Raw genomic sequence first — 14232 nt, forward strand, 5'->3', positions numbered from 1 at the left:
CATGGTAGAGCACTGCATTGATGTTGCAGAGGTCGTTGGCTCGAATCCTGTTCAATTCCCTGTTCAATTCAGTTAAGGTAGGGCTTACGTGCATTTTCCGTGAGGAATGATTCGACCATTTCTGTGGTGAGTTATAAGTCCAAAAAAACGTTTCAAGCCTGGAGATTGTAGAATTCGCATAGAGAAGAGAGAAGAGTGCGAGTAGGCCACGTTCGATGTTAAAATGTTCTAACATGGCTCCGAGGCTTTCAGGACAACCTTCTATATTTGGTGTTGTTTTCTTTTTATCCGAGTCTCTTTTGGAAATTGGCAGACAAAAAAAAATTAAGAAATTTGCAATTTTGACCCGAAAGCCCCGGAGCCAAGTTATATTGATATATCGAACGTGGCCTATTAAACGCTCCTGCAAATAGATAATTAATCTGCACTACAAATACCAGAGCCATTCCCTAAATTCCCCTGTTTCTTATGCTAAATAGCAAAGTCGTTATTTAAAACCTTCGTGTGATTTCTATTAGGCAAATATTGTAACAAAAATTCCCCTGCTGTACTGCAGAATCGAATTTAAAATAATTTAAAAAATGCTACCCTATGCGAAATTTTGTCAGCCAGCCATTCTTAAGAAACCTTTTTTTGGTGAGCACGTTTCCCGCTACTTATCGCATTACTTGTAAGATACTTTCGTCATATCTCACCAACAGAAATGGAGCAAGTCGCTTAGTATCAAAGCAGTCGTTAGTTATCCTGATGAACTTCTTATCTCTACTAAATAGCTGACATCTGATGGGGTCGCTTTCAGTTGCATCGAAACTGAAATGAAAGTAGATCCGAGAGACGGACTAAAAAGCCGAGAGGATTTTTATGTCCATAAGATTCATAGACCTATTATTTTTTTCTAATTGATTCATTGATTAGCTATTTGTTTTTCAACTTTCGCAGACTTTAATCAAAGGCTTTTTGAACCAACTCGTGATATTTGGAACTGATCATGACATGTTTATGTAATACATTTGACAAATGTAGCTAAAAAAGATTTTGGGTAGGCTGTATGTTCATGACACACCATAAACATCCCCTAGTGGGTCGAGAGCTATTCTGATATCGATGATTCTGTCCTTAGGACTTCATTCATTCAATCGTTGCAAAAAAGAGGATGATAATTGAATCAGTGGATAGAAATTACTCTTACGCACCACCAAAATGGCGAATTGCTAAGGTTTTAGAAACTACAAACCATGCGTTTGTTAGATGATTCCCCTCAAAACAAACTATGCGAGCCCATGCGCTGGGCGATCTCCTGACTTCAGTGGAGAGTGTGAAAAAAAACCTCGTCCAGCATCTAAAAATATTCACGAGGAAATATCAGGGCCAGCAAAACAAATCATTCGATGAGGAAACTGAGTGTTATTCTTCTGAAAACAACTGCAATTTGAATCCGTAACCCTCTATCAGAGCAGACACAGTTGCAGGTTAGGGAAGAGGAGACGAGAACGTGGAAATAATCTGACTAACGAGCGAATTACTGAGTGAGGATCGAATTCCAGGCTCATTTCAGTCACGGCAGTGCTAGCTAACGAGGCTTTCTGGCGTTTTTCGATTTCTCCATTACATGGGCAAATCAAATTTATCCCTATAATGTTAAAAAGAATCGCATTGCAGAAGGCTACCTTCCATCCATTAATGACTTAAAATTGGATACCTATCAGGTTATGGAATAATTCGCTCGTTTCTCTTACAAACTGAACATAAACTGAAAAAGAAAGAAACATTCTTATGGGGCTACGTTAGACTTAAGTAATGTATACTTTAGAAAGTCTCGCTAACATGACCAACGTCATAAAACATCCCTATTTTTTTTAATCAGAAGGGTTTGGCTCCCAGTCTGCAGATTTTTAAAACCGTGATGTTAATCAATCAGCAGCTTCTTGTTTTCGCCATTTGTCTGGCTCTCAGCGTCATTGGTAATGACGCAAGAACTCTCACAGGTTTGGAAATTAAGCAAGCAAAATTCTGCGGTAAGATTAATTAATTAATGATAATAATGATGATGATGATAATAATGATAGCGATGATGATGGTGACTAAAAACAATGTTATAATCACAGCGAAAAAATCTTCCCAGCACCCTTTGCACCTGGAAAATTGCATGTCAAATAACTTTGTCAGTTTCTAGTCCGCAAGGGTACTACAATATAGGAAAATAACTATTCCCATAACATATATATAGTTTCGCTAGCACGGCGTAGAGAAATAAGCTGTCCAATCTGAGGTGGGGACTCCAAGAGAGTTCAGAGATAAGAATCATGAGTTAAATATTTGGCCAGTTTGCCAGTCGATCCGGCACTAAATCAGGTTTTCTTGTTTTTGAGAAATAGGAATACTCAGTGGACTTTTGACGGAAACAACTGACACCTGGTCTCTTATTTATCTGCCCGAAATCTATTATGAGAAAAAAATAATAAAAGAATTCGACTTTTCAGCTCTTGCCAGTCGATGCTCGGTTTTTTCCTGACAGTTTTTTAGAGGATCCGTTTCCCCTAAACACAGTTATGACCTGCGATTCCATTTTCAGGTTTATTATATCCGAACTTTTTCGCAGATCCACATGACGAGACAGCAAAGATTCAAATTTACCCATGGCCTTTCATACCATCTGGAAAACGTTGCAACATCAGCCTGACATTCACCCCTGGTAAGCTAACAACGAATTTAACTGTAACTACTGATTGAAAATTAAAAATGGACAACGTGATGCTTCCATGGCAACCGCTTTCGAAAAAAAAAAACAGAGGCAATACGGATAGTTTTACGAGCATATCACATGCAGCAGAAGGTGAATTCTGTGTTATTTTATCGTAGTTACTGGTGAAAATGTCCAAAATAAAGTAATACAGGGACCTTATGCATCAGCGATGGCTAAGCCTAAGTCGACATCATTTTCTCTAAAAATATTGAATTTTATTGAGAATTTCGTAATTATGATTAATATAACCCTTAATCGTTTAGCGTTTTCCAAAAACAAGATGGATATTTAATGCTGCTGTTTTGCAGAAGACGGCTAAGAAATGTTAAACGATTCACAATGCCCGTACAAAACCGGCATACTTTGCTCATTTAATCTTTTGTTTGGCAAAAGAATGTTCTTGTTGCCGCTACGTTGTCGTCGGTGTTTGCGAAAGGTTGTGACGTAGCCCTCGCGACTTTCTCACTCATATCTTTGGCTCTAACAGCAGTAGACGTTTTTGCTGCGACGCTGGAGGCTGAGCTGACTTGGGAACCAGAATCAGACTACCCCTTTGTGCAGAGATATAGGTATTATGTCTGTCCACGATTTCCAGAAATGTGCAGTTTGCCTGCTGGTGGTAAGTGGCCTTTGGGAAGTAAGAATAGCCAATAGCCTGGGTTGATAAAAGCACTTGAGTCATTTAGTTAGTTATTTTACCGTAGAGACTAGGTGAAAGTCTTTCATTTATGCAAGAATGTTTATCTAACGAAATTATTGCTTTGTAGTCTGTTTCTCTTTTTCCGATTAATGTACATCCTTATTTATTTTGTCTTATGCACCATGGAAATATCACCGCCCTGGTCATATTTGATTCTGCAGAAACGAGTGCCTATGAGCCGGCTTTTGACTTGATTGCCTAAATCGCGATTTATTTGGTTTAATTTGGGCAACCGTCTGCTTGAGTGCGTTTTTCGATAAAATTCAGGAATAAAAAGGCATCGTCACGACGACGAAAGGAAAGTAAATTCCATAGATAGATTATTTTAACGCGAAATTAACGCGTAATTAATCATCTATCCGATTTTCTTGGAGGATATGCAATCCAACAACATTTTTTTAAAGAAAAATACTGAAATAGTTCGTGCTGAAGCAATGAAGTGATTGGGAACTAACTCATATGCAGACCTAACCTTTTACCTGACTCTACGATGACCTTTTGTTATAAATTATTATTTTTATATAAATCTAACGAACAAAAATATCCTTGAAAACTTACTGAATTTACAACGGTCACGGAGTTCTATTTTGACGGTGATGAACTCTTGGCTAATGCGCTTTTCATTACACGGGTCTTAATCCTAAAAATATCAGATTTTTGAGGGGGCCTATTGACATCACTAGGATTGTGTATTCTTCAGATTTATTTTACATATTACGATTTTACTTGCGCCACCCACCCACTCAGCGAATTTCAAGACATGAAAAGCCAAAATTATGCAATGCTCCCTCAGAAATGTTTCATTGCTCTTCGAGCCACCTTTGCGTTGAGTTTTTATTGGTTCATTACATTTCATATACTTTATCAATAGATATAATGATTATTCTGCTCCAGTGATTACAACATTCAATTGCACATCGTTCTAATTCCTCATTCTAATCTTATTTACTATTATAAATGTTATTCTCTTCACAACGTTTAAATGTTGCTGTTGTCGTAATTTTTTCGTAGAGACTCATGTCTGGACGCTTTCTGATGTAATGACTTCATTGCCACCAGGTTTCAAGGTAATTAATGTATGATTATACCGTCAACTCTCTTTAAAGCATACTAACTCCAGCTTTCCTCCCAATGGAGGTGTCAAACTTATAGAGGGACAAAAATACAGGGATATCCAGGGAACACATTCCCAAAAAGGACCATTATATGACGAATTGTCGCTTGATATAACGTGTTTGTTGACCATTACTCAGTATTACGGTTAGGAAAGATACCAGCCACAATCTAAATAAGCTCTTAACCATTCCTATCGGCCAGCGAAGTCACTCCTCGGTAATTTGCAGATAACGCAACAAGCTAGTCTTTCTGTTAAGCTGACACGGATCAGTGACATTAGATCTTCAGTGGATCTTGCTCCAGGCAACGCCGATAGAATTATTTCCATTGGTTAATTTCCAAGAACGAAAACAAAAAAACACTTAATTTTCTATATTGGAGAGACCTTAAGTCTTGGAAACGCTGGAGGATTCTAAGCAAGTTTAGAATTACATTTTCCTCGTTCAAGTGCCAAAACGCAAAGACTCAAGAAATACATGTGCAATGTAAATTATATTACTTGTTTATCAAGTTCGCCACTGGAATAGCTTGTAGAAGAATAAGAGTGTGTCCATGAGAAAATCAGGCAGGAGGCGATACAGCTTAAATCACTGATTTTGCTCAACCTTGGCAAAAATGTTGGGTTTCGTGAGTAAATGATTATCGCGGAAACAGTTGGTCAAAACATTTTATTCCCTTTAGGTTACAGGTGGACCCCCTGCAAAAATGGCCCTTTGACACTAATTTCTGCATATTTAGTATTTCTATAACAAGGAAGGCCAGATGAAAATGAAGTCCACTAGATAACATTCTAAAATTCTCAGTCTCAAAGCAAAGATATTCATTTGAACTAAGCAATTTGATTTTTCTCCATGGCTCCATCTTAAATAAGGTGCATATTTCATATTGTTGGAATAGGCTTTAACAGGTGACAAGTATCTGCAATGAGCAAAAGCAAACACGCATTATTCTAATCATCTTTATATATAGGTTAGATATCAGCGTATCCACTATCACCAAACATGCCCAGTAGTTTGGCAAATACCCTCACATAAAGTGTGTTCATTGTCATGTATGTTTGAATTATGACTGACAATGCAGTTTCTCACGCTTCTTTTTTTTTTCCTCCTTTTTCTTTTTCAAATATTTAGATGACCGCCAGGGTAGTAATTCAAATTTACAACGAGGATCACATCATGTTTGTCTGCGCTGAAATAGTGGCTACGACGTACTAGCAAACGATCAAGAAGATTCTGCTATTTGAATGGCGAAACGTTAAAGGCGAAAGTTTGACAATTTCAAAGTTTATTGTTGTTAAACATTACAATTCTCTTTTCTGTATGTCTTTTCAATCCTAATAAAACACAGCAGTGAATTGGTTATACACAGTAGTGAAATGATTTCCTGACTTTTAATCAATTATAGTTTTTTATGGGGTGGTAATTGATGAGGCCGATTCATCAACACATAGAAATTGTCGGTGGATGACCTAAACTTCCTTAAATTAATGATCTTTTAAGTACGTCAGTAATAATACATTGCTAAGGAGTATAACGTATCATCCTTAAGCGAAATCATTCTGACTGGGATTGTCACTTGAATTGGGTAGCCATATTTTAAAGTCGCGAAAATCCTCAATGTCCCTCTTTTTGTCTTCTCGGCAAATGAATTATCCGGCGATATTTCCAAAAAAAAAAGCCTTCGAACTTTAGTACAACGGAAAACTTCACAATCTTGTAAATGAATTGTATCTACCGTAAACAAATTCAAAATAAGATTCTGAGCTCAAGATTTTTACTCTTATCGGGAATCTTATAATCCATGTCCAAATTTTCCCTCAAACCTTTAAACCCGCAACCTGGTAGTGTAGTAGTTTAAGAGGGATGTTAGGAAACAGAGGTTCCGGGTTCGATGCTGGGTGATTACTTACATATTTTCTTTTTTCTTTAATTTAATTTAGTAAAAGAAAATTCGTTGATAGTTAAAAAACAACCATAACTGTCGCGAAAATGGCATCGACCGTTTAGGAAACGGAGAACTGCAACGGCGAACGGAAAACGTCTAACTTTAAAGTGCGGTTAGACGTTTGCGGTAAACGTAGTGCCCGTCCGAGGGAAATATCCGGCCGAATAGTTCTCGTCCGTTAAATGTTTTTTCTATAGACAAGGGGGCTAAAATAAAATATATGATTGGTCGGCATTTAGCTGGTTTTGTCTGTTTTCTTTTATTGAAATTTTATATTTGACTGTTACGCCTTTCATCTAGAAATGTTGAAAATAATTCAATATGATCTTGCAACTGAGCAGCTGCGCGGAAAAAAAAATTAGTGGTGAACAATATAGGCAATAGAGTGTCTATGCTGGCAATGCAATTTTTCCCTCGAAGCCTCAAATTTCCACGGGGCAACTATCAGCCGATAATTCCTCGACTAAAACACTCTGTTGTTAAATAGAAATCTCGATCGAGCTCACTAAATAATTGCTACATGTAGACAGATATCGAGAGCGAACACCCTAATTGTTTAAGGTGGCTTACTACAGTTTTTTGGAAACTAGTAGCGCGCGCTATGATTGCTTGCCAGATGTCAGTATTAACGCGCGTGCACAAATGACGCAAGCAACCCTAAGAAGAAACGAAAACCACTTCAGCACTTGAAAGGCGTTAAATCTTGAAAGGCGTTAAATCACTTCAGTATACGTAGTAGTAGCAGTATACGTCAGTATACGTAGCATACGTTCAAACATGTGTTTAAGACTAGGGCCAAAAAAATATGACAAAAAGGCTCGATAAACAACCGGTAAAAAAGCTCTAAATTACTCTTGCTTTCTCGCACGCGATACATGGCGTCACATGAGCGCGCGCTTAAATAAAGGGCATGCGCAATTCAATTCTCGTCCAAGTTTGTAAAAGCTAATCTTTGATTAAAGATTGCTCGAGAATCTGCCGTACAACCCATGATGAAATTTTCACGATCGATTTGTAGGGTTGAATTACGTTTAGAGCCAAAATTTTAAAAAAATCTGTAAGACAGATTCTGAGCTATTTTTGATTTCACATTTTCTTAGTTTGCGAAAAATCTGTAATAGAGATTTTTATTTTTCTTTGCATGAATGATAAATCAGAGCCAATTTCTCATTCCTGAAATTTTGAGCCGGGGTCATACGGGTAGATTTTGAGAAAAACGTAATTTAACGTGATTTGTACTAGTGCCCAGTCTCTTCTTAGGTACTCGGTCGTTCATTTTGGCCATTTGTTGACGTTTAATTGTTCAAGTTTCACATAGAATGGTAAAAGTCTTAAGAAAACAGTAAATAGAGAAAGGAAAAACATTTTGGAACATTTTTCGAAAGAGTTAGAAGTTGGGCTGTTATAATGCATCAAAACTGTAGTAAGCCACCTTAAAAGAGACCCGACTGAATGTTTGGGAAAACGAGCCCTAGGTGAGTGTTTCTACGCCATTTTGCAGTTCTCTTAAACTTTCACTCGCGTTTCTATAACTCGATACATATCGGTTGTGTGTAGTTGGATATGTTGACATTATTTTGTTGGAAGCGGAAGAGAGAGAGGTTCGAAAGCGGAGGGCTCGGTCTGATACTGGTAATATTGCCCCGCGCGCGTCACAGTCATCACGTGCAACTTAGGCCCAGTTCAGATGCCAAACTTTTCATGAGCCGAACTTAACTGGAATTTGGACCGACTCAGATTATCAAACCACACCTGTTGATTCAGATCCGTCGAACTTAATTTGTCGAACTTTATTTAGTTTGAACCAAAACACATCGAAAGGTTGGCGGTTTTCAGGCAAGGTGTATGTATTAGGTTCGGCACATGAAAAGTTCGACGTCTGAATCAAAGCCGTTCCAAAGCCGAAATTCCCGGCCGAGCTAGGCGGGAAGAACGGCTGAGCCGTTCCAAATTCAAATAGCCGTTCTTAACTGATTCAGACGCCGATCTCTTCGTCTACTTAATTCAAGGTATTAGGTTCGGCTCATGAAAAGTTCGGCGACTGGGCCTTACTTGCAATAATTCATCTTCTCAGAAAAGTATCGAAACCCCGAGTCACCTATTTGTTTCTAACATCTTTCAAGATAAAAGATATAAAGATGTTCAGAGTTTCGTACGCAACTTAAACAGTTAGCGTGAATAAAGTAAGTTCGGTAATTACAGTAGCTAGTTAAGTGGCAGTCACCCTGAAAGCGGTCCACTCGACTTCGAGACCAAAAATAATTTTCCTTCATTTTTTGTTAGTGAACAGGGTTTGACACATATATATAAAAGGGCAATTTATTATTTTCCAATTCCTTATTTTTGCTTTGCTACGAGCCACTTTGACTGACGAAATATGGAAACTTTTCGAAAAATTCTTAGCTTACCAGCGAGGCTGGAAGACACCCTACTCCGAGGCCTTTGATCACCTACTAAAATTTAGTCAAATTTGACGGGGAAAATCTCAAAAGTTGGGTCTAAATGAAGCCTAAAAAACACATCACAGTAAATTTCATACCTTAATAAACCGTTCTATAAGTTCAAACCGGTGGGCATCTCCTTGGATTGCACGCGAGAACAGATTAAAATCTGCCACAGTCAGTGTGTTTACATGGCTATCGCTCGTGTCAAAGCTTATTTGCATAACCCTAGCATTCGGTGAAAATACATGTTCTTCCGTTCAGGTTCGTTTGTTGACCTTCTGAGTAGTGGCAAATAGCTTCCTTTAATACTTGTGTACACTCTAGATCCAGTTTTGAGGTGAACGTTGCGTTTAAGTTGATCAGTTCTCAAGACTTGCGAGACTCCAAAAGTAAATAATGACGCCGGTCTGCAGAAATTAACCTTAGCCGTCGTGCTGACCCTTCGATAAATTCTGCCACAGAGGTAGCACTAGGAGAAGAGGAAAATCGTAAGTCTTCATTTACCGTTTAATGGCAACTGAATCCTGTACTACTGCCAAGACTACTGGGAGCTTGAGGGCTATATGCCCGAATTTGAAAAACAACAACAACGAACACTTGCCGGTTGCATCGCTGGGAAATGAACCTGAATGAACACGACACGCTTGAATGGAACTATGTTTTGCGATGAATGATGCGCTTCGATATGGACGTTTTTTGGAAGGTTTCTTGGTCCCATCTTTTGATTTTCTTCCATTGTGTTTTCTATGAAAAACGAACGGCTGATAACGAGAAAGGAAAAGTGAACTTTAGGTCCACGTCTGCTTCCTCCGCCCTCGTGTATTAGCAACTCCTTATATTTTCCGAGGAAAGGTAGATAAAAATTGAAAAGGTGCCATGATTGTCGTCGTTCGGTCATACTGAAAAGATTGCACTAGTCCAAAAAATTAATGGGTGGCTTTTTCATCATCAATATTGAAATGAGCAAATCTTGCCAAATCTAATGATCAGCGCGCGGGGTAGGGGATTTGCCCTCGGCCCCTGGTAATTGGCCCAGGGGGGGAGGGGGGTGCTTCCAGAAAAGTTGAGTGGGGGTGTGCGGCGCACTTCCCAAAACCCTTACCCTCTTTATGACCAAAATCTGCGTTTTTTCCTACCCTATTTATGACCTGACCAAAGATTCGATAGCCTATTTATGACCGTTGCGGCTGACACAGTTGCCCTAAGCATGCGTTATGAAGGTCTTATTGATAATGATGAAAAAGTAGCTTCTGCTAAGAAACATACCCAATTCAAGACTAGAGTGCTAAAACCATACCCAATTTACAACCAAAATGACCAAAAACGATACCCTATTTATGACCCAAACGGCTGAAAAAACCCTACCCTTTGGGGCCTCACATACAGATACCTATATAGCCTAAATAAGGGAGTATCCCCTTCCCGGGTAATTGGTCACGTTACAACTTGTGTGACATTTTGACGAAGCTGGTACAGCTTTCGTTGTATAAACGGCCCGATAAACGGATCCCGAAGTTTATTTTATGCGCTGTGCAAGATACTAAAAGACAAGTATCAAGCATAAAACAGAAGTAAAGCCCATCATTCATCGCAAAACATAGTTCCATTCAAGCGTGTCGTGTTCATTCAGGTTCATTTCCCAGCGATGCAACCGGCAAGTGTTCGTTGTTGTTGTTTTTCAAATTCGGGCATATAGCCCTCAAGCTCCCAGTAGTCTTGGCAGTAGTACAGGATTCAGTTGCCATTAAACGGTAAATGAAGACTTACGATTTTCCTCTTCTCCTAGTGCTACCTCTGTGGCAGAATTTATCGAAGGGTCAGCACGACGGCTAAGGTTAATTTCTGCAGACCGGCGTCATTATTTACTTTTGGAGTCTCGCAAGTCTTGAGAACTGATCAACTTAAACGCAACGTTCACCTCAAAACTGGATCTAGAGTGTACACAAGTATTAAAGGAAGCTATTTGCCACTACTCAGAAGGTCAACAAACGAACCTGAACGGAAGAACATGTATTTTCACCGAATGCTAGGGTTATGCAAATAAGCTTTGACACGAGCGATAGCCATGTAAACACACTGACTGTGGCAGATTTTAATCTGTTCTCGCGTGCAATCCAAGGAGATGCCCACCGGTTTGAACTTATAGAACGGTTTATTAAGGTATGAAATTTACTGTGATGTGTTTTTTAGGCTTCATTTAGACCCAACTTTTGAGATTTTCCCCGTCAAATTTGACTAAATTTTAGTAGGTGATCAAAGGCCTCGGAGTAGGGTATCTTCCAGCCTCGCTGGTAAGCTTAGAATTTTTCGAAAAGTTTCCATATTTCGTCAGTCAAAGTAATGAATGTACCTTAAAATTCGCATGAAAACGAAATTCCGTGAGCTGCATTTTAGACGACGTAGCACGCTTTACAAAATCGGTGAATTTTACCTTTCTGATCACGGTCGGCAACCTCAGTTCGACCAAAATTCAATTTTGGCTCGTAGCAAAGCAAAAATAAGGAATTGGAAAATAATAAATTGCTTTTTTATATATATGTGTGAAAGCCTTTTCACTGACAAAAAATGAAGGAAAACTATTTTTGGTCTGGACCGCTTTTAGCGGGACTGCCACTTAAACAGTTGCGGAAACAAAATATTCACTAATGTATCATTCCATCTGCAGGTATAATTATAATCTTCCAGTTGGCTTGATAGCTCGGTTACACGGTAGGGCAGTGCACTGATATTGCAGAGGTCATTGGTTCTAATGCTGTTCAATTCCCGATCAAATCCTAGCCCAATTTATTTTTAAGCCCTAAAGTGGCGAAAAAGATTACGATAATATTTACTATCTGAACATATATGGTCTTTTCTAGACTTTTAGTCATAAAATTTTAGTCATAAAATGGTCAGGCAAAATTACGCAATCCGGCAGAGTATACATAATGTGACACGATCATATCGAAACTTTCACCACTTGCTCTTTCTTTCGCATCTCCTACCTTTGATCAAAGAGATTGTCAAACATTTCTGGTATGTTCCGAACCATCATTTGAAATGTATTAACTGAATGCAATGAGAAAGATGATTATTTTTAAATAGGAAGTGATACTGAGACCTTCGTAAATTGGGCTCACTTGGAAGAAATTGAGGTAAGGCTTACGTGTATTTTCCGTAAGGAATGATTTGTCCATTTCTGTTGTGATATGTCCAAAGAAAAGTTTCAAGCCTGGAGATTGTAGAATTTACATATAGAAGTGAAAAGAGTGAGAATAGGCCACGTTCGATGTAAAAATGTTCTAACATGGCTCCGAGGCTTTCAGGACAACCTTCTATATTTGGTGTTGTTTTCTTTTAATCCGAGTCTGTTTTGGAAATTGAGAGACAAAAGAGACTTATCTAAAAGTTACAATTTTGACCCAAAAGCTTCGGAGCCAAGTTAGAATATTGATATATCGAACGAGGCCTATCAAACGCTCCTGCAAATAGGTGATTTGCACGATGGCGTCATTTGACTACAAATACCAGAGCCATTCCCTTCTCATGTTTTTTTTTTTTTTAATGCTAATTAGCACAGTCCTTATTTAAAACCTTCGTGTGATTTCTATTAGGCAAATATTGTAACAAAGATTCCTCTACAGCACTGCAGAATCAAATTTGAAATAATTTTAAATATGCTGCCCTATACGAAATTTTGTCGGCCAGCCATTCTTAAGAAACCTTTCTTTTGGTGAGCACGTTTCCCGCTACTTATCGCATTACTTGTAAGATACTTTCGTCATATCTCACCAACAGAAATGGAGCAAGTCGCGTAGCAGTCGTTAGTTATCCTGATGAACTTCTTATCTCTACTAAATAGCTGACATCTGATGGGGTCGCTTTCAGTTGCACCGAGACTGAAATAAAAGTAGATCCGAGAAACAGACTAAAAACCCGAGAGGATTATCATGGGTAGTATGTTCATCAGATTCGTAGACCTATTATTTTTTTTTAATTGATTCATTGATTAGCTATTTGTTTTGCCAACTTTCGCAGACTAAAATCAAAGGCTTTTTAAACCAAGTCGCGTGTAATATTTGGAACTGACATGTTCCTTTAATACATTTGACAAATGACAAATGAATGACATCCTAATGACTCTAGATCATCGTCAAGATGTTGTCCTTGTCATGCTAGATCTGTCCGCTGCCTTCGATACCTTGGATCATGATATTCTCATATCCAGGCTAAGATGCCTTTTTGGTTTCTCCGACACTGTACTCAAGTGGTTCTCCACTTACCTCAGTGGAAGAACGCAATCAGTCATCATAGTGGATACCACATCTAGTCCTCGCTCTGTAGATTTTAGCGTTCCCCCAGGGTCAATTCTGGGACCTCTTCTGTTTAGTTTGTACGTGGCACCTCTCCAAGATATATTGTAGCTGCACACAGACTTGACTCCATGTTCTATGCTGGCGACTCTCAGCTTTATATCGCTATAAATCCCAATGACTGTTCTCCTACCTTAGACACTCTTCGAAACTGCATTGACGATGTTATAAATTGGAACACTCTAAACATGCTCTTATGCAACCCTGGTAAAACAGAGGTCATCCAATTTACTTCCCGTTTTGCACAACATCCTGTTCTTAATTGTTTTTCATTTGGCAATACTACAATCGAACTGTCTAACAAAGTACGCAATTTGGGTGTCATATTAGACAAGGAACTGAGCCTAAAACAACACGTTAATGACATTTGTAAGAAGGCAATCCTGGCAATACGATCAATAAGCCGGATGAGAAAATATCTCTCACATGACAATCTCAAATGTATCGTGAACGCTTTTGTCATTTCACGCCTGGATTACTACAACAGTATACTTTACGGCCTCCCTAAGCTTGAGCATGATAAACTGCAGCGAATTCAGAACATTGAGGCGCGACTGATTAACATCTGAATCGTGTGAACGAAGTATGTATTACCGGAACTAAGCGGAAAGAACATATTACTCCCGCCCTCAAGGACCTGCACTGGCTTCCTGTCAAATCACGCATCGTTTTTAGGATCCTACTATTAACCTACAAAGCACTTAATGGTCTTTCACTAACCTACTTAACTTCTCTTTTTAACGACTATAAACCAGCTCGTTCTCTTCGATCATCTGGCCAATTACTCTTACAAGTTACGGACGTGAAAACATGTACATACGGTCAAAGATCCTTTTCTTTTTACGCCACGAAACTTTGGAATGACCTACCTTTTTATATCAAACAGTCTGAGAGCATAGCGATTTTTAAAAAGAACCTTAAAACATTTCTTTT

The 14232-nt window shown here is 38.7% G+C and overlaps 1 protein-coding gene across 1 annotated transcript; it reads left to right on the forward strand.

The window, feature by feature from the left end:
* Window positions 1–4: 4 nt before the first annotated feature.
* LOC145486447 (uncharacterized) lies at window positions 5–5962 on the forward strand. Its single transcript, XM_081465123.1, has 6 exons — window positions 5–77; window positions 1865–2015; window positions 2600–2692; window positions 3231–3362; window positions 4455–4510; window positions 5690–5962. The coding sequence occupies exons 1-6, from the start codon at window positions 21–23 to the stop codon at window positions 5771–5773; spliced, it is 573 nt and encodes a 190-aa protein (XP_081321249.1). The 5' UTR covers window positions 5–20; the 3' UTR covers window positions 5774–5962.
* Window positions 5963–14232: the final 8270 nt, after the last annotated feature.

The sequence above is a fragment of the Orbicella franksi genome, chromosome 1 (assembly GCF_964199315.1).
Source record: "Orbicella franksi chromosome 1, jaOrbFran1.1, whole genome shotgun sequence".
Taxonomy (NCBI): Eukaryota; Metazoa; Cnidaria; class Anthozoa; order Scleractinia; family Merulinidae; genus Orbicella; species Orbicella franksi.

Excerpts from the sequence above, each read along its gene's own strand:
- LOC145486447 (XM_081465123.1), top strand. The coding sequence starts at position 21 with ATGTTGCAGAGGTCGTTGGCTCGAATCCTGTTCAATTCCCTGTTCAAT. Across the intron at positions 2,693-3,230 it reads CAGCCTGACATTCACCCCTG|CAGTAGACGTTTTTGCTGCG; the intron begins GTAAGCTAACAA and ends TGGCTCTAACAG. Across the intron at positions 3,363-4,454 it reads GTGCAGTTTGCCTGCTGGTG|AGACTCATGTCTGGACGCTT; the intron begins GTAAGTGGCCTT and ends ATTTTTTCGTAG.